Source organism: Triplophysa dalaica, chromosome 18, assembly GCF_015846415.1.
Source record: "Triplophysa dalaica isolate WHDGS20190420 chromosome 18, ASM1584641v1, whole genome shotgun sequence".
In the NCBI taxonomy this organism is placed as follows: domain Eukaryota; kingdom Metazoa; phylum Chordata; class Actinopteri; order Cypriniformes; family Nemacheilidae; genus Triplophysa; species Triplophysa dalaica.
The window spans coordinates 10,808,302-10,834,393 of NC_079559.1; the positions used below are offsets into that span (position 1 = coordinate 10,808,302).

General features: G+C 40.5%; 1 protein-coding gene across 4 annotated transcripts in view; it reads left to right on the top strand.

Annotated features, from left to right (window-relative positions):
* The window catches only part of grid2 (glutamate receptor, ionotropic, delta 2), a 319,512-nt gene that overhangs the window by 237,682 nt on the left and 55,738 nt on the right, over positions 1–26,092 (top strand). For all 4 annotated transcript variants that reach the window (XR_008909529.1, XR_008909530.1, XM_056773228.1 and 1 more), the window contains exons 9-11: positions 2,846–2,947; positions 10,560–10,757; positions 13,260–13,572. Coding sequence is in view for 2 of the 4 variants with exons in the window: in XM_056773228.1 (XP_056629206.1) it covers positions 2,846–2,947; positions 10,560–10,757; positions 13,260–13,572 (613 nt within the window). In the remaining 2 variants the exon portion in view is untranslated. The remainder of the gene's footprint in view (positions 1–2,845; positions 2,948–10,559; positions 10,758–13,259; positions 13,573–26,092) is intronic.

Sequence of the window (26,092 nt, forward strand, 5' to 3'; positions counted from 1 at the left end):
AGAACTGCTTTGGTTTCAAGATCTCTTAAATTTGAATTTTATTGGGACTTTAAAACAATGCAACTCATAGGGTCCTATCATAATCCCGGCGCAAGCTGACGGCAGGCTCAACGCGAATGTATTTTGCTAGTTTTAGACTGACGCAGTTATCATTTTCACGTCTTGAACAGATTCGTTTAATAAGCAAATGTTCTATTGCTCATTTGTGCACTCATGGCCGTGCTGGTCTGAGAACAGAGCGCGTTCATAGGCACTTGCTGGTGCGTTGCTATTTTGAGGCAGCTGAAATAGACTACACTATTGATTGACCGACTGAACCCCGGTCTAAAGTCAATGGCCCTTTTGTTATTTAAAGATTATACACACAGGGATGCGCAGCAGCACACAAACATTTTTAACAATTAAAGCATTAAAATGTAAAGGATCATTGTTGTGTGCATAAATATAAATATTGTAGGTGGTCTGCTTGTGAGCAAGAGCCATTTCCCTCTGGAGAAACATTCAGTCTTAGCTCTTGCAACTCCGCCATGAAAAACGGTAATGCGCCATGGGGCAAGTGCAAGATAAACGGGAATGGGAGATGAGACTCTTATTGTTTTATTTTGAATTACACCCTAAACACACCAATGACTCATTACGAGAATAGATACAACACTTTTGGACCATGCGCATGGCACGCCGACATTTAAATTAGCAAAAGCGGATTCGGAAACGCCCACCTACGCTCTGTGCTTTGTGCTTTCGATCATGATCTTAGATTTTGAAGATAGGACCCATAGTCCTTAATGTTGATATGTGTTGACTACTTTCAGACACCTCTTGTGTGTCAATGTATTTCCTTTCAGAGTGATCTTCATTCAAAGCCAAAACTCCACTGAAAGTGACAAAAATTACCTAGATAAAAATGTTCCCTCTGGTGACTTTTTTCCCACATACCTGAAATGAAACTCTCCGGTGAAAATGTGTGATTCTTATCATCCATTTTGGAAACCTGCTTCTCATTCTGTGGTGGTACAATATGAAAGATGGCTTATCTGTTATCTCACATTTGATATGTTTCATAATACGACATGTTTTCATTCCATCCTATTTGGGTTTAGTGCATCTGCAAACGCCTCATATTGACCTGTAGCTGTCAGATGTGTTGTGTTTGCTATCGTAGAAACAAGTATTGTAAACTGTGTAGCAAATAGGAAGTATAGTTTTATGGGAAGAATCACTCAAATCCAGCCTGAAACCAATTATTGTAATGATCACTCCCAATAACTGTTAAAGTTTGTGATAACATAAAATCTACTCTGATGAGAGAAGAGAGCTATGCAATCGAACAAAGTGTTTTTCAACGATGTAGTCTATAGAATAATGTTTATTTTGATATGGTATGTTCTGCATTATTTTAAGCTACATTTTTAAATAGCAGTCTAATTATTGTGTTGTAGTGTTGTATGTTAGGAATTTAGTTTAATTAATTTAATTACATTTAAAAAACACAAAGGAAAATAAATCACTAGAAAATCAAATCTCAGGACTAAAATTTCCCCTTTTTAAAAGGTGTGAATCAGTGTTTTTGTGTACAGTTTCTTCTCCAAAATTGTTTTATGTTGCTTGTTAAGGGTGAAATTGGTATTGATATTAAAATTGTATGTCTGGATCAGTTTACCATCATTTTTAGAAAGTTTGTACCGTGTCATTTGAGTCGTTTCATGGAAAACTTCAAAAGCATCAACGTCTTATCAACACACCCACCCCTGATCTCTCTCATACCACGTTATTGATTCAACAGAAAATCATTTTCAACACTTTCTTGCAGGCAAAATGGTCAATTTTGATCTTTGCACAAACCCTTTTCAAAGGTAGTTTGATGCTTATTAGGAAGTATTGCTTAATGCTCAGCCCTGTTTTTTATTACTTTTTTGGCAAATAAATCAATAGCTGTTTTCGGTTGTTATAGGACTCGAGAGGAAAAATGAGAACAGTCGGCCAACAGATTGTTTGTTTTTGCGACACACTTTGACAGAGTCTAATTAGAGTTTGTGTTTGAGTATCAAAGCATGGCCCTAAATTACTTACTTGTCTAAATCATGATTGCTCTGCTCCTTGCTGTGGGGTAGTCACATTAAAATACTTGTTTCGTTTTCCGATTACATTGTGTTGCACTTTTGATTTTGTTTTCTACCGCTTGGCAACCTCCTGTACACTTAACATCCAAATGAAAGCCGCTCATCAGATTCCATGCGCTGGCCTGCATCTGAATGTGCGGCTCGCTGAGGTTTAAATGCGCAGAACCAGCGGGTCCATGGACAGCTGCTAGTGATTTATTGTGTAAGGCGCATGAGCCGCTTTGCAAAAGCCGTGCATTGTTAGATCATAATGTGTAGTGGCTTTTGAAAATAAATGTTAACAATAACACCACACATGAAAGCCGATGGATAAATCAGATCTGACTCTCTGGCCGTATTCCAATCGGGGAGCTTGTATGGTTACATTGGGGCGCGAGTGGATTGCGCTTGCACCTTTGCAATGAGTTTGAAGGGAACAATCAATAGGTTGCACATCTAACCGGCTGTCAGATGGCGTCAACCAACTGTCAAATGAATGGAATAACATGAGTATGTTACGTGGGCTAGATGAGTTTTAATGCAAGAAAGTCAGAGATCTTCATTTTGAGATTCAAATCGATTTAATAAAAAAGAAAAAGAAAACTTCCTGTGCTCGCGTGCTGAAATGCAGTCATATATGTGAGTGCACTAAAGTTCATGTCAAAAATCTATAAGTTGTTATTGTGATCAATATTTTTGCTGTGTGCGCTGTGAACTTACGGTGAACTTTGTTTTTATTCGTGCAGCTCGCAACTTGGGACCCAGTACACGGGCTGAATGGAACGCTCACCGACCGGAAGCTGGAAAACAACATGCGTGGGGTGGTCCTGCGGGTGGTCACCGTGCTGGTATGTACCCCTCTCATAGATGCAGGGCCGTATGACTCATTTTAGTGCTACAACAGTCCTTATAACTTCTGTTTTAATTCACTCTTGTTCTATGATCTCTCTTTCTTTAATACAAATGACACCAAAGTGACTTCATCAGGGACTTTATCAGGACCTTATCCCAGTTTGACTGGACATCACACTGCTTCAGTAACCCCGAGTAATCCATATTCATCTGAATTAATTCAAGAGCTCTGAATTCAAATCAAGTCAATGGTCTCCAGATTCATTAAGAAGGAATTTCGGGGTGCATTGAACGCGGAGAAGGGGATCTGGGTTAAATTGAGATTTGAGTTTTGCTATCTTGCCTCCAGCGCCAATTTGAGTGAGTCCCTGGAGTTCTTTAAAGATTCGTAGCTTTAAATTCTTCATATCCCTGCTTTGAAGTCTGTTGGAGAAGAAAGATGTGATGCTGCTTCTGCGCTTTTCTCCTCTCTCTCCGTCTTCCCCTCTTTTTGTCCTTTATTCTGTGATTTCTCGGCCTAACAGAATGCTCTGTGAATAATACGCTCCCTGACGCTAACAATGAGCTGTCTTTCATGATGGCAGTGCCTTCATGTAGCGTTCCAATAGCTCAGCTGATCGGTAGCAACACTTTGGATGGGTTCAATCACTGGGAAGAAAACCCTACAGTGTATTTGTATTTTCTGATAAGTCATGCTTGAAAAAGCCACCTGACGGATTTAAATGAGACGAAATGATGTGGGTTTCCGTAGCTATGTTGGTAGAGCATGAGGCTTCAGTTTCAAGATCATGGGTTTGATGAACACAAACTGATTAAATGTGTAGCTTGAATGCCCTGGAAATAAAACATGTCTACCAAACATATGTTCCTACTTGTAAACATGGTTTGGTGGACTGAACTTATTGTTTAACTCTTAGATAAAATGCTTGCATTTGCAAGCATAAAAGCACCTGCTAAATGAATATATGGGCGCAAAAAAAAGTTAAGAGACCACTTTAAAAGAATTTTAAGTTTTTCCGAATTAACTATTTATAGGTGTGCGTTTATGTAAAATGTTCATTTTTGTTTCATTCTGTAAACTGCCAACACTATTTCTCCCAAATTTCAAATGAAAATATTTTTTCTATTTGCATTTATTCACAGAGAATAAAACCGGAGAAACAGGTGAAATTAACAGAAAAGATGCTCTGTATTTTTTCAGACCTCAGATGCTTAGAAGAAAACAAGTTCATACTCGCTTTTAAGCAATACAACAGTAACATCTGTAGATGTGTGCAGGAAAAGTAAAAAATATTATGTGATTACCTCTGTTTCTTAAAAGATATCATGTGTCTTGCCATTCTGTCAGTCCATCACATTGCTGGATGACTTTGTCACTCCCGAGGTTTGCCGTTGTAGAAATTCAACAGACACTGGACTGGATACCCGTAATACATCTAGAAATGCTGATTAAATTTGAAATGGTCTCTCAATTCTTTCCAAGTAAGTGTATGAAGAGTAAACTCTCTACACATCTGTTGGCAAGTGATTTCGGAGGAAAGTAAGGCTACCCTCATTTTCCATTAGTTGATAATTTATTGAAATCTTTCCAAAAGTTTGAGAAAAGAATTTTGTCTATTTTGTGCCAGTGTAGTTCCTTTGAGGCTTGTGGTGAAACATATGGTCTGGGAGGAGGGGAGATTGGCACCATGGGATATGTGGTGTTTGTAAAGTAAACCTTCAGGTGGCTGGAAAAGGTGCGTGTTTCCTGTTGGTGGGTGTTTGAATGTCTCACAGTTAGTTGGTTGCAGCCCTCTGGCTCCTAGCAGCTTAAACTCTCCGCTGCTTCCAGCTACCCCAGTGGCAGGGGTATCAAGATTCACGGTGAGCCACGTTCTGACAGCTCTTCATCCGGTTGAGAAATTCTGGTTTTGTTCCAAGCACTTACTCTGACTGGGAGAACACACATCTGCCAGTAAACAGTGGGGTCTCAGGGCAACACGATTTGCTCGCTGAGATACAGTATTGCATTGTTAGGGCTCTATCACTATCAAGGAATATGGAAAGCATACAGATCCAGAAAGAGCTCAAATTCTGTGTGGATTGCGGACCAACGTGTTGAAAAACGCTTCCTCACCCAACCTGTGTTGCTTCATGCCCAATATTGATTTACATAAGTAGTAGCAGCAAATATTGTTCACGAGATCAGTGAGAATTTGAATCACTGCATGTGTAGTTGGGTGGAAAGGATGACCATATAATGAGCGAGGGAATCAATGCAACACGGGTAGAAAAGAGTGCTGGGGGAGGGAGGGAGGGAGGGAAGGAAGGGTCTGCACCCCTTCAAGGGCAGTTCAATAAGAACAAGTCTGTATCTCGACACAGATAACAAACGGGAGAGAAAGAATCCTGTTAAAAGGGCCATTGCCGCTGTACTTTGGCCCCACTCTAAGTGCTGCAAATATTGTTCGGATCACGCTGATGGCCAATTGGTCTGGAAGATTCCGGTAGGGGTCTTGCATAGGGCGCTCGGAGGGAGGTCTGATGGATGGCACATCTTGGCTATAGTGCGAGTTGGCATGCATATCCTCACTTCCTCTAATAGCTTATTGAGCGAGGGGGGTCTGTTGAGGATTAGAAAGCGCTGGCTTAATGTGCAGGCAGCATGCAGTCAATAACGCCCCTTCCGTGATAAATCTGCCTGACATATTCCCAGAAACACTTCAGCCATCAATAGGGATTTGTTTAGGAGAATATGAAAAATAAACAGCAGGCTATTATTTTCAGCGGGCCGGCGGCGCCACGCAAGGGTTTCGCTGGGTCGCGGTGGCGGAGCCGCGGAGAGGGACGTGTGTGGTGCCGGCCTTCAGCTGGCAGCTGTGACTTGAATGCAGCCATTCAGGACTGCGGAGCCTCCATGCTGTGTTAAAGTTCCTCCAACTTCCGACTTGTTTTTAGCAAGAGTTTGTCATTCTTTTAGGAGAGATAAACAAGGGTGTCTGAAAGTTCAAAAGTGGCAGCTTTAAATGAAAGTTTATTAATATTCCACTGCTGTCTTCTTATGCAGAAAGTGAGGAGTGATTTTTCAGATGAGACAACTTTATAGAAATCTGCTTTAATGTTTTAAAGAATGACTGTGGCAGGAAAAAAAGTATAATGCGGTGGGAAAGAGAGAGAGAGAAAAGCATTGAAAAAAACTCAGCTGGAGCTCATCCTCAACTGACTCTAAAGTAAAGCCCATACGGCAATAATATATATTGCTGTGGTGTGTAGATGAGCTGGTCAAGAGAAACAGTTCAGATATGTTCAAGTAAATATGCCTGCAACCTCAACGACCCCTTCAGTGGTTACAGAGCATTTGTTGACTAATGTGCACAAATGAAGCTGACTACAAATAACAGGCAAACAAAAGCCAGTAGTGACAAAAAGCGACTTAAGTGTACACCAAATTTGAGGTTGTTGTCAAGTTGGTTGATAGTATGACAAATAGTAGTATTTCCTCAGTTTACACAGATTTGACTCTCGAAACTTTCCACATATTAAACAGCATTTTCTCTGTGTGACCTTCAGAAATCCTCTAAAGCCATTTGACAGTATATAACCGTTTATGCAACACGAGTAGGCCCAAGGCTCAAACTAAATCCAAATCACATCATATCCACCTCCACAATAGTCTGCTGAGCTAGTTTTGGTGATCCACGGAGACGCTGCTCATCTTCATCCGTGAAAAGAGACTAATGGATACAAATGCCGGCAGGTCCCATCGCTGCAGAACTTTTTTTCCTCAGCCATGTGTGTAGCTAATGCTTGTACGAACATCTTGAAACAGGTATATGTTTTTAATTTAAAAGCACAGACAATCCTTCACGTAAGGACTTAATTTTCTTTGATGTGAGCACAGTAAAACCTTAAATCCCTAATTGAGCATTAGGGATTCCACGAGTCAGTCAGAACCCTCAATGAATAATGCATGACTGACAAGTACCATCAAGTTAAGTAATGTTTTGATAAATGTGAATCTTAATATAGAACCGAGAGAGAATGGTTTTAATTTAATATCAACTTTTTCCTTCAGAGAACCTTGCCTTAAATTCCCAGCAAAAAATTATGAAGCGTATAAAGGGATTAAACGGATGGAGAAACTCCACTTTTACTGCTCTTACTCAGCATTAGCAGTAACAATAGTAATGTATTTCATGAATGCTTATCATTTACCAGATGTCTAAAAATGAATACTGAGAAATAAATGCCAGGTTTTATACTGAGGTGTGAAAGTCATGATCAGAAGTTTTTTATAATGAAAGTCTTAATTAAAAACTGAACTTGATTGCTTGACATTTGTTAGACACTTTTAATAAAAACAGCTTACAGCTTTAAAAATGGGAATAAACATGATTTTCATTTATTTATTTTGTATTAGAATAAAAGGTATATTGTACTTTACACTCTACCCTTTAAACTACGGGTCAAATCAAAAAATGAAAAACTACATAGCTTATATAATGAAGAAACCCTGCAAATAAAATAATATACCTGTGTGATACCTCGAGAAGAATACATTTTTGCAAATTCTAGGCGCTAGGTTCTACATTGAAGATGCTATAATAGTGTGTTTTGTTTTACATTTCTTTTAGTGGCAACCCAATTTATTGTATTTGTTCTAACTTTCTGTCTGTCTCTAAACGTTGTGTACATACAGAACGGGGTTTGAACTTGAGAACCTATCATCTCTGATTGTACTTTTAAAAGGTCAATGAACTTGGCGTGGCATGCCAGTCTCCGCCCGTCCATATGGGTATCAAAGGAAGATGGCGTGCCCATTCATTCCTTTTGTTCTTCAGAACCTGCAAGGCGTTAAATGCTTAGCGTTATCTCTATGATCTCCCTACTGTACTTTCTTTGATGCAGAGCAGCGGGATCGTCCTCTTGTCTGTGACTTCCCCTGGGCGTTTCAGTAGCGCACCTAGGTGTCTATTAGAGCAAATTTCCTAAAAGAGGAAGCACAAGTTGTCAGGCATGTCTCGCCGCTGTTATCTTGGGTGCGGCGTCCTCGTCCTCGAACCCGATGGGCACGATACCAGCATCTCATTTGGGGCAGCATGCTGAAGTAGCATTCGTTGATACGCTCACTTGTGACTCGTGCAGGCCACTCAGTGTCGCTCCGCTGGAAGTCGTGACGCGGCTCAGCAGCATTTCGTATAGGGACCCCATTCTGTCTCGTCACAACGTCGAGAGACCGACAGAAAGGGAACGAGACGTTGTGTCCTTCATGCCACAACGCTTCGCCGTCCGCTGCAGCGACCAAGAATGCCTTGCAGGTTCCTCAGCCTGAAAGTAATTTCTGGATCTGCTCCGGCTTCCTTTCACACCCTCCTGCACTCCTACACCCCATCATGATCCCTGCGTTCAGCAAACCAGCTGCGTCTTGTATTGCCTTCCCATAAGGCAGTAAATCGCTTTCCCGCACATTCTCCTTCACAACTCCTTCCTGGTGGAACATTCTTCCTAACTCGGTCCGGTCCACCACATCTCTCACAACATAAAAACTAACCCTTTCTCTCAATAGGTAGTGGTCTAGCTTTTGTTGAAACCAGTAACTTTGTATTGGCACCTATTGTATTATTGCTCCTGTATGACATAAACTCATAAACTCTTTATAAGTCACTTTGGAAAAATGCACCTGCTAAATGACTAAATTTAAATGTATGTAAATGTAAAAGTTGAATGAATGCCGTACGCCTAGTTCATTGACCTCTTAAAAGTACAATCAGAGATGATATGTTCTCAAGTTCAAACCTCATTCTGTCTCGACACTATGTCTTGTTCCCTCCATCAGGTAACGGAGGTTATATCCGTTACCGAGACGTTTTGATGCGTTTACGAATATTCTGAAATGTGGAGAAAATATTAATCATAAGTGACCCTAACGTTTTGTACAGGTGTTTTCATGATATTTGTGTATATTTATATGCATTTATTTCTGTGTCCAATATATTTAAAGTTTCACAGCTGTGTCCCTAAATCTACCTGAGATGTTTGCGAATTATTTTATTAAATAAAGCAAATAAAACTCAGCTTTTGGGTCCTACCTTTTCCATCAGGGGTCCTACTTTCAATTTCTACCTTTACGAGGACCGCCCACATGATTGCAGTAAGCTTTTAAGCACCTTTATATCCCGTATTCTCTGTAAAAAATAATGATGATCACTCAACTATACTGCTCAACCCTGAAAAACATGCATATTTACTTTCCGAACGTGTTATTGAATCTGATGTGGCAGTAACACCTGTCTGAATTCCCTCCGAATTACGCCACTGCTCATAAGAAAAGGTTGAAATCAGGTGACATTAAGCTTTTGCTTTTATACGACAGCCTCTGACTCCTGCTGAAAATCAAATCTAATAATGTGTATTAACCGGGACGCTCCAGGAGCTTACGCACACATTTCAGTTGTACGTCTCCAGGCACATATGCTGTGTTCTTGAGCAGTATCATCTGCAATGCTGGATCTAAAACCAGCACCCTGACTTAACTGTGTGGACACAGTGGCGGCTGCTCATCTTTTAAAGAGGGGAAGCTCATTTTTGGCCTAAATCATAAAAATTGTCCATTTATTTATATGTAAATTCTGCCCTTCGTTCCTTTCTTAAGAAAATGCTCTGTAACCCTGTCGTACCAACTAGGTGTCATTTCCAGTGACTTTAATTAATGAACAAACGATCTAATATATATATTTAACTCAACGGGAGGAAATGTGGGAATTATGTTAAACTGAAACAATGAATGTGGTGTGAAATTGTGTGAAATATACGATGAAGGTTGCAGCAGTTTGTCTTTCGACTACACATGCAAAATCCGCGATGGGACTGAGTTGGAAATGGAGACACAGAGTGTGATACGCGTCATAATCTGAAGACCACGCCCACACCAACCGTCTCTTTGCATTGCGAGAAGCTGCCGCCTCCTTGTCATTTATGATTTATAGAAAAAAAAAATCTAAAAGCTGATATGTGACAATGTGTATAACAAACAAGCTAAAAAAAAATGAAATACATTTTTATAAGCTGTCGACCCCAAAAAACAAGCGTTTTAGGACATAAAAGTGGGTTAAAAAGAGATGACAGACCCTCCAATCATCACGCAGACGCTCGGAGTCCGGGCCAGCCCACTCCTCCATTCATCCCAGAGACGCTGAGCGTCCGTGGGCGGGACATAATCGCAGCATTATCCAATCACCGTCTTGTTTCTAAGCGCTGTAAAAAACAGTTTAAAGCAGCCCCATTGAAGTCAATGGACGCTGGGCTTCAACAGAGTAATGCACTGTACGCTACGGGAATGAATGAGAAGGAAATCGAGTCAGCCGACCTAAGTAGCTGATTCTGAACGAAATTGTTTTCGTTCGAGATGAACGTGTTTAACGCATTTTTAGTCAATAAAATGTTAACATAATAGCACATATATTTGACCATTCATTTTTTGACAATTATAGGGGAAGCTGAGCTTCCCTTGCAGTCTTAAAGAAATCGCGTCTGGTGTCCACATTTAAAGTTTGACTTTGTTTGTGGCTTCCAACTTGACTGTTAGTCACTGAATAAGCTGAATGATTTCTCTGCTGTCACTGTTTTCAGGAAGAGCCATTCGTGATGGTCTCTGAGAATGTGCTGGGTAAACCAAAGAAGTACCAGGGATTCTCCATTGATGTTCTGGATGCTCTGGCCAACTATCTCGGCTTTAAGTATGAGATCTACGTTGCCCCCGATCACAAATACGGCAGCCAGCAAGCTGATGGGACTTGGAATGGTTTAATGGGAGAACTGGTTTTCAAGGTAAGATATTCGTATACAGTATATGTGAAGTCAGTATGATACATTTTAATGCAAAGTATATTGTTAAGTATTTGACACACTTTTCTGTCTCTTTCTGACTTATGGTGTCCACCACTGTACATTTAATCTCTGTGTTTTTCCAGTTCCCAATTCAAAAATTAAAGATTTATTTTTTTGCGATTTTCATGATGCAATATATTTTTTGTCTAGTCAGCACAGCCTTTGACACTAGTACCATTTTACATTGTCTGTATGCCACAATCTTCTAGGTTTCCAACTGTATATTTAACTAAAATCGCTGAAAACCCCAAAGCAATATGGGCTGCTTTGATAAAGATGAGCACAGATTTCTAACACGTGAACGAGAGAAGCACCACACTGACATTCTGTCCACTCGCTGATAAGCAAAAGGCGAATCTTGCAGCAGTGATAGGTCACACGCACACTTTCAGATAAACAAAAGGCGAATCTTGCAGCAGTGAGAGGTCAGACACACACTTTCAGGGCCATTACCCACAACCCCCTGCTGCTTTCCATTCCACAGCTCTTTACTGTTCCACGACACACCTCCATCCCTACTGCTCTCTGTCCTGTGAATGTTTCTCATCGCTGTTCGGTCAGGGGAACGAAAACACTAGCCAGAGTGCACTGCCGCTTATCTCAGCTTCCAGAAAGATAGACCACAACATAAGAAAAATATAAATGCTCTTATCATTGTTGCGGTCTCTGTTAACACATTGTTTTCCAGCGTCTTCAAATCTGCATGCTTTTATGATACGACACACTTTGATGTTATATTGAATAAACTTTATTTTTGGATTGTGTTTTGTGTGCTTGCCTGCATGGTTAGCATGCTCCAGTCAACCCCTCTTGGTAGATGCTGTAACAACAGCATCACGTCGCAGAAACGTTTTTTATTGACAGAAATACTAAGAGATTGACAAAAACATGCTTTTGATGGTAGATATTAACACACAAAGTGTTTTAATAACACACAACGCACATTTGTTACGTCTAAACACACACGCAGAAACACAACACAAAATTCCCTATTGCTAGGCTTTTGTACAAAGAATAAAGTCCTCATACTGTATATTACTTTTGCACAATAAATGACCATTTCTGTTCATTTAAGCATTTTGTTTCCTTAGCAGACCATGAAATTAGCAGATTTAGTCAGCTGTAAATTAATAGTGTGAGTGGTAGGGGGAAGTGACATCGGGATATATCGCTTACATTATGTACTTGTCTTCTTTCCTCTTACACAAGCTTGGCTGATATGTCATTGCTAATACACTCATTTATAAAATCATCAGTGTGTTTTTGCAGCCACGGCCAGCTGCGAATAGCCCTGCAGGCTGAGCTCAGGAAAAATGTGCCGAGTTGACGATAAGCATTGTTTGACCTGTTAATCCACCCCCACTGTTTACAGCACAAACTATGAAAATGACATGGATGCGCTAAAATGGATCCAAGTATTTTCTTAAAGAAATATAGATGTGGAAGTGGTTTGAATGGATTAGGTTGTATGCAGTGATCGAGAGGTCAGGTGCTTTTCTAACCCTGCTCAAACACGGGGTCTTGTGAGGGTCCCTGATCTATGAAGGTGGCCAGGCAGGTTAATGGGAGTCAGACAGGTGACTCTGCCTCTCGCCCTCTGGTTATGAAATGCTTTTGTTCTGCAGATGATAATCTCTCCTGACAGGAAGTCTTGCAGCCCGTGCAAGTCTCATTGGGGCTGTGTGGAACCAGTCACTATGAGTTCAAGAACAGCCAAAAATCACACAAATTAGATGTTGCTCAGGCTTTGATAGCTTTGGAAACAATTTTCGTTTTGGCAGCAGAATATTTGGATTTTTTTCAATTGTGACTGGAATTAATATAGACCATTTCGCAAGGTGTAAACACTGGTCCAGAGGCTCATCTGGTTTCATTTTTTTTTTAAATAATTTTAATAAATGTTCTGCTGGTTGTATTCTGTTCAACGTTTGTGTAGTGTTAAAAAACTGAAATATGAAGTTATTCTGGACCAGCGTTGACCGATGTCATCCAAATTGGTGAATAAGGAAGGATGTTTTTCTTATTGATGATGCACTCAAAAAAAAATGCTTCATCCTAATCTCACAGGAATTCATAACTATAAGGAAACGGCTAATTTGTATGAATTCGTGTCATGTGAGTCATACAAAAATCTATGACTATTAGATAAAAGCAAAACTGAAGCCCCTCCCCTAAACCTAACGTCACCGGCACGAAAGCAAATTGTACTAAAATGTACGAATAAGATCAAACAAATTCATACGAATTTGCCACCTCATAAAAATTCCTGTGAGATCAGGTTGATTAACCCTTTCTCAGCATTGTATTTTGTGAAATGTTGCTCTAGGATTTCTCTCATATGCCCTAGATTTCTCAGTAGGTTGGGAGTACAACACTCTGTGAACCTTTGCATGGTCTGGCTTTAATTTGTGGCTTCTCTCTGTGTATCTGTTTGTTTGGCAGAGAGCAGACGTCGGTCTCTCTGCCCTGACCATCACACCCGAGCGGGAGAGCGTGGTCGACTTCACCACTCGCTACATGGACTACTCCGTTGGTGTGTTGCTGAGGAAGGCCGAAAGAACGGTGGATATGTTTGCATGCCTGGCCCCCTTCGACCTCTCTCTGTGGGCTTGTATAGCTGGCACGGTGCTGCTGGTTGGAACTCTTGTGTATCTGCTGAATTGGCTCAACCCTCCCAGACTACCAATGGGCTCGGTCTCCTCCACCACTCTCTACAACTCCATGTGGTTCGTCTACGGCTCCTTCGTGCAGCAGGGTGAGTGCGTGAGACGTGCGGTGCGAATCTGTGCTGGAAGGCAAAGGAAATTCAGCAGGGAGAAAAAGATAAAAAGAAAAGAAGGCCAGAAAGATAACTTTTAAATTCTTGCTTGCTATTGAAAGTGTATGTGTGTACTGGGAAAGATGAGTGAGTGTGTAAAGGTGAGCCGTGTTGATAAGATATTTGTGTGTACCTGACAAAAAGATACAGACAAAATAGGAATGGAAGGAAAAGATTTGGTAAGAAGTACCAACTCTTTGAATTATTTCTGCATTCGGTCTATGGTGGTCTTTGGACAATTTGGAAAATTGGGAGAAGCTAAGGAAAGACACGCTTGAGAAATTAGAAGATGGCGGAGAGTAAGATTGTGTATTTCGCAGAGCTATTGGGAAACAGGAAAACAGTGTTAGCAGGTGTCAGATTTTGTGTTGGGTGTAATTAAATTCAGTGTTGATATCAGTAATTAGCAGTGAGATTTTAGCATGACTACAGGGTGCAACATTTTTTAATTAGACAAATCTAAGGTCATTACCATCTTGAGCCATTTGAATAGGTATTTGCAGAAGGAATCCTAATAAAACACTTTTAGAATATTGTTCGTTTATTATCTTGTATCTCTTTTATTTTACTGAGGAAATCTGACTGTTTTTTATTGTTTTACATGAAACAATTGCTTTAAAGTTCCAGTGTATGGAATTTTTAGCGGAATCAAGCGGTGAGGTTACGAATTTCAACCAGCTACTCAATCCACCCCTCCCTTTCGAAGCACTACGGTGGCTGACACAGACATAGTTTTTGTCAATTGTTCTCTTCTTTACAGAAGGAGAGAACGTATTTACGAAAAACGCACTGTAGGGCAGGTTGTCTGTTTGGGGATATAGTAGAAACAACATGCCGCATTCCATGTAAGGGGACTTGAGGCTCATTCTAGGGTAATAAAACATAATGCTTCATTATGTAAGGTCTTTATACACCTCTTAAGACATAGTTGTGTATATTATATTGCATTTTTGTTAATATACCCTTCGAAAAAGTACACACAGCACCTTCAATAACGCTATAACAGATATTAATTATAACCACAGTTGATGATGGATGAACTTGACTACAGTGATCTATAAACAACTGCTGAATTTGCCAATTTTATAAATGTTGGGTAACATGTTTCACAAGATCTTAATTTAAGCAAATATCAAATGTCTCTGGCTCTTATGAAGTCAGGACACTGTGATGAAACAGGTTGCATTACAGAGTTTGTGCATCAAAGTTACTTTAATGAGAACGCCTCACTGTCTCCTGATTACATCAGTCTGTTTCAAAAGATAGGAATAAAAGTATTTCTTTGAAATACTTAAGTAAAATTAAATGTTGAACAGTATAACTTTTTACTTGAATTCAAAGATATTTATAGCAAGACAATGCATTTTAATTGAGTAAATTCCCATTCTGAGATAAATGTATGTACTTCTTACACCCCTGAGTAATGGCCACAGAATGGGGGAAGGTATAGTTCTCTTATACTGTACCTCCAATTTAATTGCCGTTTTCACAAATAATGAGGAGAAAATACTTTACTCTGTTCATCATTTGAAAGATGATTTCATATATCGTAATGTTTCATATTTAGTTAATAATACAATCAACATATTATTGGTGTATTTCTTTTCATTTTGGCCCTTGTCCTTTAGTGAAATCATACCGACTCGAATGAGTTGACAAATATACTTTATTAAGGATATATAGTAATAAACGATTCTCTCAGCAAGTAATATAGTTCATTATATCCTAACTGTATGCTGTTGCTAAGCAACACAGCAGCTAAGTGCATTAATATAGAATGTGCAGGGTATATGCATTTTACAATGCACCTCCTTCAATCAGAGTTTAGAGGTGCAATTATGTGTTTCATAAAATAGTATTTGAACATGGGCACACATCTCGTGTGTGGCGGATAAACTATGCAATTTCCTTAAAATTATATTACAATGCAATAATCGAGTAAAATATAGATCTAAGCGGGTTTTGGTTCCTTTGATAAACACTTCATTTCTCCATGGTAAGGTTAACATTTCCATGGAATTGCCCTTAACCAAAAGTCAGTAAATGCACATGAACTGGTTATAATGATGATGATTATAACAAGACAGCATAATTGCTCCCTTGTATCTGGGTCCATTGCAGTTCTAATTGCAATCTCCGCTTCTTTATGGAACGCGCTCATTATGTTGAAAAATCTGTTTATTAATGCGCTTTCATCACATCGCTGAACCGAGTTCTACCACTTTTTAGGATGAAAGTTTTAAATGGAGAGGATTACAGTACATGCAGTGGGATAGACTAAGATACCAGAGCATATTCAGAAACGTACACACGAATCTCAGTGTGCTCACATGTGTGTTCCCCCAACACTTAAAATATCACAAGCCTGCTTTTGTCTTGTAGTTTTGCTTGATGCTTTGAGGAGAGCTGGTTGTACAAATACATCAATTCTTTGAAACAAGAGCGGGAGAGAAGGTACATACTGTAGCTGGAATGGTATAGCTAGAGTCTGTCTCTTTGATGAGTCACTTTCATCAGCCTCACAAAGACCTTTGCTTCTCTCCTCTGATGCTGGGTGAGTTTTTGTGTTATATATATCCTTAAATTAAGGCCTTTCCTCTGGTAGAGCATTGCAACATCAGTGCCAGTTTCATGGGTTCGATTCTAAGGAAAGGCACATAATGATGAATTTAAACCGATGTGCTTGATTGCATAAATGTACAGTAAATGTATAAATTGCTCTCGTGCTGTATTATTGGAAATTATTTAATGCCATATTAAATAGTGTACATTACTTAAAACAACCGTTCTCAGATTAAATTTGACTCTTTGTTGGGTCGCCACCCTACTTGATATCAAACATAAAATCTAGGGGCCAAAGTAATTTAAGAGTGTACTTTCACTAGGCAATCTGAACTGTGACCAAGCACGTTTGACCCCCAAAGCCCGGTTCATTTGACAAATGCGATCACTCCGTATCGCGGCCTGGCATGGTTCGTTTAGCTGTCCCTGGCTCGCTTGGAAGAGGTCTGGCCAGAGCACGGTGCGGTTGGGCTCAGGCGTGGTACACCAGAGCGCAGAACTGAAAGCATGACATCAATTTTGCGACTCTTTAAATTCAGATTCAACTGTCGCCGTAAAAAACTCTGCGCACTTACACGTGCAGGCGTGTGTCATCGCAGCCAAAACCACTCCAGGTTTGTCAAACATAATCCAACGTGTATAACGATAATAGAGCACGAGAGGGTAATTAAAAAACATAATGAGCCGTTTACTCTCATATCGCTCTCGTTTGAAAATGACATCATTTAAGCAGGTCGGTATGTGCAGCTCACGCATGAAGTTAAACACCTCTAATAAGCCCCAAACTGAACAATGCGGTGGATTCCGTTTTGATGAGAGGGATCGCTTTGTTTACGTTTGCTTTGAAGCAGTCCCATCGTAATGATGAAAGCGTGCCCGGGTGTGGATGGTAAAGAGCAATGTGAGCGCAGGCCAGCGGGGAGAAGGGAGGGGGGAGAATCGTGCTCGGGCACAGTTGAGAGCAACCGGGATAAGTGAGAGTACACCCTATGTAACCACTGTGCGGTACATGTGATATTCTGTTGGTACATTATCGGACTGTACTTTATGTAGATCAGTTAAAGCCTGTCACACGTTGAGTAACGTCAAGCTCCTTAAGCCTTTTCCTTTTACTTTAAAGCCCACAAGATTTTCTGGAAATGTTTCTTATCTGTTTGCATTTGTAAATAAAACATGTAGATTTTGTAACTAATGCTGAGCCCCTGATGTCTTAAGCTCACTAAAGGAACTGCTTTAATTAGCTGAGAAAATACATTTGCTTTGTTAAGATCACTTAGTTTCCTGCTGATCCCTCTGTAACCTTTTCTTGCTGTTGCTTTCTAATGCGGCAAAATTCACGGTGCTTATGCCTTGTGATCTAGATGAGCTTTTCGCTAACAACACCTTTGTACTGTTATTGTAACACAACAGGCGTCGCGACACATTGCGAAAGATTGTGTTGAATAAACGAAGATTAGATGTAGACTTATTGTTAGTGCCTGTAGGGTACAGCAAGTATAAGGTTTACCTGCGCAAACTGACATCTGTACATACTGTGTCATTTTGCTTGGTAAATTTGCGTTGTTAAATGGTTTTCTGGTTGTCACCTGTTTAGTTTTTTTTAATAATAAAAGTTCCAGTTATGTTGGACTAATTTGTTCAATCCTCAGTATTAAACTTCAGCATCAAATCCGCTTTTTCTACAAATGTAAATGATTTTGCAAGTAGTGTGGCTTTTTGAGGCTAGGTGAGCTCTTTTTTTAAGCTAAGTGGTTAGATGTTTGCACTTTGAATGTTTTTGCATGGTTGGAATTATAATAAGTGGAAAAAGTTTTGTGTAATTACATTGAAGGAGAGACCACCGGAGCCATATCTGGCAACCGGAATATCTCAGAGATTTGAGACTGGCCTTGTTTGAGTTGGAACACTAAGAAAATTACTCGGAACACCTTGTAAAAAGCATTACGGTTCCCTGGCAACCGTCCTTAACACCCTGGCAACCGTACTCAGCACACTGTGACATTGTGGCAGCAGCTCTTTATAGGCAACTCATAGTTATTCAGAAAATGTCAAATTCTGGTTGTTAAATAATATCCTGGGCCTTATTTTGCAGTAATGGACCTTGGCTTTTAGGAACGTTCTCTGTGTGAGAGGTAACGAACATTTGTTACTTTTCTTTATGCATTTCCTAAAAGGGAGCACATGCTTTAAAGGTAAAGTTCACCTAAATGTGAAAAATCTGTCATCTTTCGTTCAGCCTCATGCCAATCAAAACTTATGCAGTATGTAACACTTTCCTAAGTGGAACACAAAAGAAGATATTTTGACACTTTGGGTTCATACTATGGAAGTCAATGGGGTCCGATGTTGTTTGGTTACCAACATTCTTAAAAATTCTGCAGAAGAGAGTCTTGAAGTAACATTATGTTGAATAAATGATGAAAGGATTTTCATAATTTGGTGAATGATACTTTTTATAGGTCGCTGCCTGTTCATGATGTGTTCATGATCAACTGAAATGTGCTTGGACAATGCTGCTAATTATTTTCTTCATATTTTGTACTTGATTATCAACATCACTTGAATTATGCATTTGTGCACAAATCATATTTAACAATAACTTCCCCTGCTTCTTTTGACGTTTCATTTTCACAAGCTTATTGATGGGGCGAGGTGCAAGATTCCAAGCTCTGTGGAGTCAACGGTTACCCACTGAGACCCTGTGAATGAACCTGTCAATCACAAGGACAGTGAATGTCGCTGTGTAGTGCAGATGGCTCAACAGGAAGGTGCAGGCTGTGCTTAGGGGATTTTTCCAATCAAGAAGTGGAAAGTGTTTTGAGAATATGTGCAACATACTGCTGGTTTTCATGTACGGCATCAAATCGTTCGCTGATATTTCTTCCTATTTCTTTAGCCTCCAAAGCACATTAAAGAATATCTCTGTGTGCTCAGAGTTTCAACTTATACAATCTTGATAAACTGTCATGCCTCCACTTCTTTGTACCATTTCCTTAGACCTCCACAGAATCATTTTACTTTAATTAAATGCTATTTATTGATCTGTTTTAGTCTATTTTGTATTGTATTTACTATTCAGCATTCATTTAAGTTTTTCGATTAAATACTCAAATGTAATTTAAATAAGTATTATGACGTCAAAGTCCCCTTGTAGACAAGTTCTGCTGTTTTGTGTTGTCGCTCTATTGAGGAGTGTTTGGTAGCAGTGAATTCTATTTTAAAATACTTCAGGTTTTTGATAGAAGTTTCTCCTTCACAACTTCTTCTTGGTGGAAAGTTCTTCCTAATTCAGTCCGGTCAACCCCATCTCTCGCAACATTTTAAAAACTACTTAAAACCCATCTCATCTGTGAATATTTGACAGATAAATGAGGAAGAAGAAAAAACACTAACCCTTCTTTTCTCTCAATAGGTATTAGAATAGCTTCTGCTGAAAAATAGTAACATTGTATTAACACCCATTGTATTATTGTTCCTGTATGACATATCGCTTATTGCTCCCTGAACTCTCTGTAAGTCGCTGGATAAAAGTGTCTCCTAAATGTAAATGTAAGTTATTGGTAGAACAGGATATCAGTTAAAGGGTATTCACCCAAAAATGAAAATTCTGCCATGATTTACTCAACGTCTGGTCCTTTCAAGCCTGTGTGGCTTTCTTTCTTCTGCAGAATACAAAATAAGATATTTTGAAGAATGTTGGTGACCAAACAAAAGCATTCTTCAAAATATCTTCTTTTGTGTTCTGCAGAAGAAAGTCTTACTGGTTTAAAATGTGAGAGGGTGACAGCATTTTTATTTTTGGTGAACTGTCCCTTTAATGCAGAGTTCATGGCAGGAAAGCTAGAAAGAATCATGATGGAGGTTAAATCGTGTTGCCTTTTAAGTCTCTTGTAACTAGATGCGTTTCTGTGGCACACATGTTCACTTACCGCAATTATAATTGGAAATTATCAGACATTGTGGACTAACACACATGTAGATACTCAGTTAACGTTGTGCTACGTTTCTCCACATTGCCCCCAGGCTACATTCACACACATCTGCTTTACACCACCCCCAACCAACCCTTACACACGCACACACGCTCCCAAACGGGTTGTATTACAATGAATATGAGGGCCACGGGCCCCTATCAGCTCTTTCATCTTGGCTCTCCTCTCTTATTCCTTTCATCTTCATTCTGACTGAGCTCCCCATCCCACCTCTCCTCATCTATCAAGTCTGAAATATGAAAAGCGCCGTACTCCAACATCGTAGATTTCACTCACTGTCTGTTTTGCAACCGCGCCATACGTCAGTCTGAAGAGTGACATTATAATGGCTTTGAAGAATCCACTTTTTGTCTGATACTTAGAGCAGTATAGAGAGGAGAAAAGAACAAGCCCTGCTTTTCCTTTTCTTGCCTTTTTACCACATGGCCTTTGCCTTATCACTGACATACAGAGACCCAGCACATGGGTTTCCGCAGCAGGACACAGGATTTACTCCGTCTACCATTAGCTTTAATCTGTACAGCCATGGGCAAGGCAAACCAACACATACTCAGTGGCTTGTATGTCTTTGCCTTACCAGCATTTGAGCTCTTGGACAGGGAAACAAAAAGGCAAAGTCAAACCCCAGAAGACCCTCCAGTCAGAAATGAGACATAATGTAAAGAAGTTGCAGGAACACTGTTCCAAATGTTGCATGTTAGAAAGGTTTTAGAGTTATTAGCTATGGTTTTCCTTCTTTCACAAATTATATTCGTAAAGTTTTTTACTTAAAAAAATAGGCATCTTAGTAGGCCGCATAATTGAGATGGTTTGTAACAACCTTCGCTTTAGGAGCGCTCCTGTGATGCCTTAAAACGCCGCCTCCGCAGACAGCACGCAAAGAGTTTGAAACAGAGCAAATCCCTCCACTGACCATTTCTCTTTCTCTCTCTTGCAATGTTAAACTGATTTCATCATCCGCCAACACTGCTGTGCATAGAGAGGCAATGTAATGCATGCATTACTGGAGCACAATTCGCCACTATATATGATTCCTCATTCACAGTGTGAGTGTGTGAGGGAGATTAGTGTATCATTTTAGAGCTTGCTGAGAATCGCCACTGGGTTCCAGCCGTGCAAATCAAAGTGGAGATGTAAGTCACATTCTGGCAGTGCGTAGCCTGTGTGTGCTTTATGACGGCACCTATAGACCATAGGCGTAAACAACACTGGTCCAAAAGTACTTTTGTTTGTTCTAATTTTAATAACGTTTGTGTAGCGTTAAAAACACTGAAAGAGGGTGCGCTTGTGCAACATTCTTTATGGGTTGCAAAATGGTCTATACATTGCAAAATCCAGACACTCTGTTTTTCTACCTATAGTTCCTTTTATTTATAGTTAAAGTTGCTACGGTACAAATACGTTTGAATTGTGTAAAAATATATATATTTAGGGTTATATACATTCGATAACTTTAGCAAATTATTTAAGTTTGGAACAAATATGTCTTCTATAGAATATCACATTTATCATTTTTTTTTTTAAAGTACATCAAAAATTGGTATGTTTTTTAGAAACAGTGTACAGACTCTTCATATTTGGCGGTCCTTGGCTTCATAAGGTTAGAAAACTCTTTATATGGAAAACATACCCACAGTGTACTAACAGACAGTATTGGGTACCTGAAATGTAGGACTACTGTTATAAAATTCATACTTTTTGGCACCTTACAAATGTAATTCTGTTTAGAATTTCCTATTGTTTATTCGAAATAAAATCTCATCATCATTTAATGTAATTTAGCATCAGTTTACTCTCTGAAAAGCATTTGATTGTGATATTTTATCTGTTTCTTTTGTTTCTGTTTGTCATCATTGCAACTTTATAATCAAAGTAGTGCTCTAGTATGTACCATAGTTTAATTACAATGTATTTTATAGCCTGATTAATCTAGAATACATACTGTGTGTTGTGTTAATGCATATACACTAACACACACATAAACCTACAGTTCCCTATCGATACTTCACTTCGATTCTTCAGAGTGCAAATCCACCCCTCGTGCCCTCCCGCTTTTTTCCTCGCAACAGGTTGTGAGAAAAAAGCAGCGGGGTAAGGGATCTAAGCGCTCGGATAAGAGTGGGCTCACGCTGTCTCTGCGTGCCTCGCCTTCTCCGCGGAGAGATGACTCGCCGGTTAACTTCTCCCAGCCTGACCAGCGTCCCCTCGCCTCCGCCAGTGATATGTTCTCGTTTGTCGAAGCGAATTCAGGGAAAACGACTGCATGTTGTTAGTGACTCCAGACATGGAGGAGGTGTCGGGCGCATAATTTGACCCCGCCCTTCAGCTGTCTACAGAGCACAGCGAGGCCAAGCCAGGTGATGATGCCGAGCTCTTCGGGTACTCTCCAAGGCTGTGGAGGTGCTGGGTGTGGAGTGTTCTCCACCGGAAGAAACTGCTTGCGGCTGCCTGGATGATTGGTTCCTGCCGGGGCGCCGTCAAGCAACTAATCAGCGGACTTCACCATTCTTTCCAGAAGTTCACAAGGAGCTTATCAGGTCATGGCTGTCCCCTATTCGGCTCGTCTACGACACTCTTCTTCCTCTGCTCTCACATCGATTGACGGTGCAGAAGAAAAAGGTCACGACAAGATGCCTCCCCTCGATGAGTCTGTGGCAGCAAACCTGTGTCTGTCCACTGCCATTGGATGGACGGCGAAAGTACAACACGAGGCAGGCAACACGATTTGGCACCCCCAGCCCCGAGCAGTGGGCTCTGCACCTCGGGCCTCTCGATGGAAGCCTACGGTCCTCCTGGAGAGTGTCATGAATACTATCTCTCAAGCTAGAGCGCCTTCCACGAGACGACTCTATAACCTTAAGTGGTCTGTCTTTTCCGCCTGGTGTGAAGCCCGCGGCACAGACACGGAATCTTGTGACGTATCATTGATACTGTCCTTCCTGCAGGAACTGTTTGAAAAGGGTTGTTCGCCTTCCACAATCAAGGTCCATGTTGCAGCCATTTTCGACTTCCCACACCCCTATAGCAAGCCAAACGGTGGGCAAGAACAACCTCGTTGTTCCTTCTTAAAGGGGTCCAGGCGGCTCTGCACTCCTCGACCCCTCTACTATACCTGTATGGGATCTTCCCACGACGTTCAGAGCTCTGAAGAGCTCTCCCTTAAAGCTTGTGGACCTTCGTTCCCTGACACTAAAAACCGCTCTACTGCCAGCACTGGCATCGGTTAACCACATGGGCAATTTACAGGTGCTCTCAGTGAGCCCTGCCTGAATTTGGGCCTGACAACTCTAGGGTGGTCCTCAAACCGATACATGGCTACGTACTGAATGTGCTCTCTACCCCATTTACGGCACAGATAGAGACGCTTTCTGCGCTCCCCTCTTCCGAGCAGGACGCGGAGTTAAACCTGCTCTGCCCCGTCAGAGCACTGAACTTTTACATTGAGCGTTCCGCCCCCCTTCAGGCGCTCAGAACACCTTTTTGTTTGCTTAGGTGACCACACCAGAGGGTCCCTGGTCACGAAGCAGAGACTTTCTAAATGGATAATTGAGGCTATCACGCTAGCATATTCTTCCTTGGGCCTTCTAAGCCCACTCTACTAGAGATATCACCTTGTCCTGGGCTTGATCCAGCGTCTGGACCAGTGCGTCTATAGCGTATTGGGCTTCGCTGTCCACATTTACCGGATAGTCTCTCTGCTTTACAGACTTACACTAGGTTGCCGGCCTATGGTTGCTCCAACCGTGCCAGCACTAGGTACACAGTCACCGGGACGATAACGACTGGGCCACCTCTTCCCTTGCACATGCTTGCCCCCAAACCTAGTTCTGGGATAATATTGAGTTTTTGTTCCTCTTGTAGCACGAATGGATTGCAGTGGTTCCCCCATTGTGTCCTGCTACGCAGTAAGAGTGAAGTGTCAATAGGGAATGTACTCTGTTACTTACGTAACCTCGGTTCCCCTGAGATACGGGAACGAGTATCTCAGGGGAATTCCTTGCCATGCTTACAGGCTGCATGGTCGTCGCTTCACTTGAAGTACCCTGAGATCACTGAGGAGGTGTTTCTGCTTATATAGCCATAAGCCCACCCCTTTGGTGGGCTCCATCGCCATGGGTCCATGCAGGTTCCCTGCCATTGGTTTAAAGTTTTACTTTTCACAAACCAGTGGCCATGCAGTTCCACTTCAGTCATCTCTCTTGTCAGAACTGTGTTTCTTGTATAATTGGTGGAGATCTGTTTCAAGTGGATACTGTTACACAGCTATAAGATAATTCAGTGATGGGAAAGGAGAGGAAGGTGGGCGGTTGTGTAAAGATGTCCAGGGAGGGGGGAAATCTCATTCACGCTCTTTCTATAATCTCACTGGGGGTCCCATGCAGCCCATGCAAAAGATTGTTCATTTCCATCCTCAACTTATATTTCTGCTTTCATTAGTCTAGCCCATTTAGACAGCCCGAGAGAGGCCGGACTCCTCGTCTGCCTGGATTCTTAATTATTACTGACCCGCTCAGCCTGCCCCGCCTCCCCACTGACCTAATCTAGAGAAGTGAGGAGGTGTTGGGGGGGTGTTGCTGCTGCTCTTTACCTTATATGACTCTCAGCCAATCTTAGCTTTTACGTCTTTGTTTGGTCTAATCAGAAAGTGGGCGGTGCGGCACGAAAAGTTGCACAGAGGGAAAATTTGAGACGTAATTAGTTATTCTGCCCTGCTTTCGATAAAGGTTTTTAGGTGGGTGGGTCGATTTCAATTCGTCAGTGCTTTAAGTTAAACTCCACAAATTGTTTTGTTCTTTTTTGTCTGGAAAAGCTTTTTTCTTTCCTTTAGCCAGACTGACTGTGAACAGGGATGCATGTTAATAAAATCCTTTCAACTTAGTGCATTTTTAAATTAAAGTTTAATATTGAAAGATCCACATGCTCTATATTTAATAAACATAAAGCGTATGACCTTGCCTGTGAAAACCCAGGTAACGTTTTGTGCTGTACTGTTTTCTACACAAAATCATTCTACATAATGTAAAGAGCATTCTGTGAAAATATAACCTTGATCTTTAATATTGACTGAGTAAGACCATCTCAATCATGTTTGTAATTGTTTGGGATGGTAGCTTCTTGGATTTTTTTGTGCAAAATAATGAAAATCATTATTCAAAGGTGCAGTGTGTAACAATTTTGCAGTAAAATATCCAAAAACTACTAGACCAGTGGTATATATTTTGTTTATCTGAACACTTACAATATCTCAAATGTTTCCAACTACTTGTAAATCGTGAGAAAATCGGCATTCAAACAGTAACATGGGGCTGTGCAGTCTGCGGTCAATGCGGTCATATCTGCTTTACCCTTCGTTACCGCCTTTACTGACGTAGAAACTGCGTGACAAGTACATGACGGAAGTACTGTCTAGCGTCTAGCAAGCCACCATATGTAGTGTTTTATTTTTTGTAATAAATCATTATTGTTAGTCACCTTTTATGTTTGTCACAGGGTTTTGTAAATATCTAACTGAAAGAAAGTATTGAAAAGTGCTTATCAACTACGACAACACAGTATTTAATCTCAAGTACTGTGTTTTTTCCATTTTCTGAAAAACATGAACTTGGACATCTGAGGTTTTGGAAGGACAGCAATGATAAAATCATTTACAGCAAGATACACACATTAACTTTTTGTAATTTTATGGCTATGACAACATTAATCAGCCTTTCTGAATTAAGTCTCGGTTTCATAGGCAGGGTACATATGCAGATTCTCTGAAGTTATATTTGACATTCAGATTTACTGTAGATTATACCTTTGTACAGTTCACTTTTCTAAGATACACTTAGAGCTGTCATTCAGTTATTTTGCAGCATTTTAAAATGTTAATTACATTTCTGCCATTTCCAATGTATCCATGT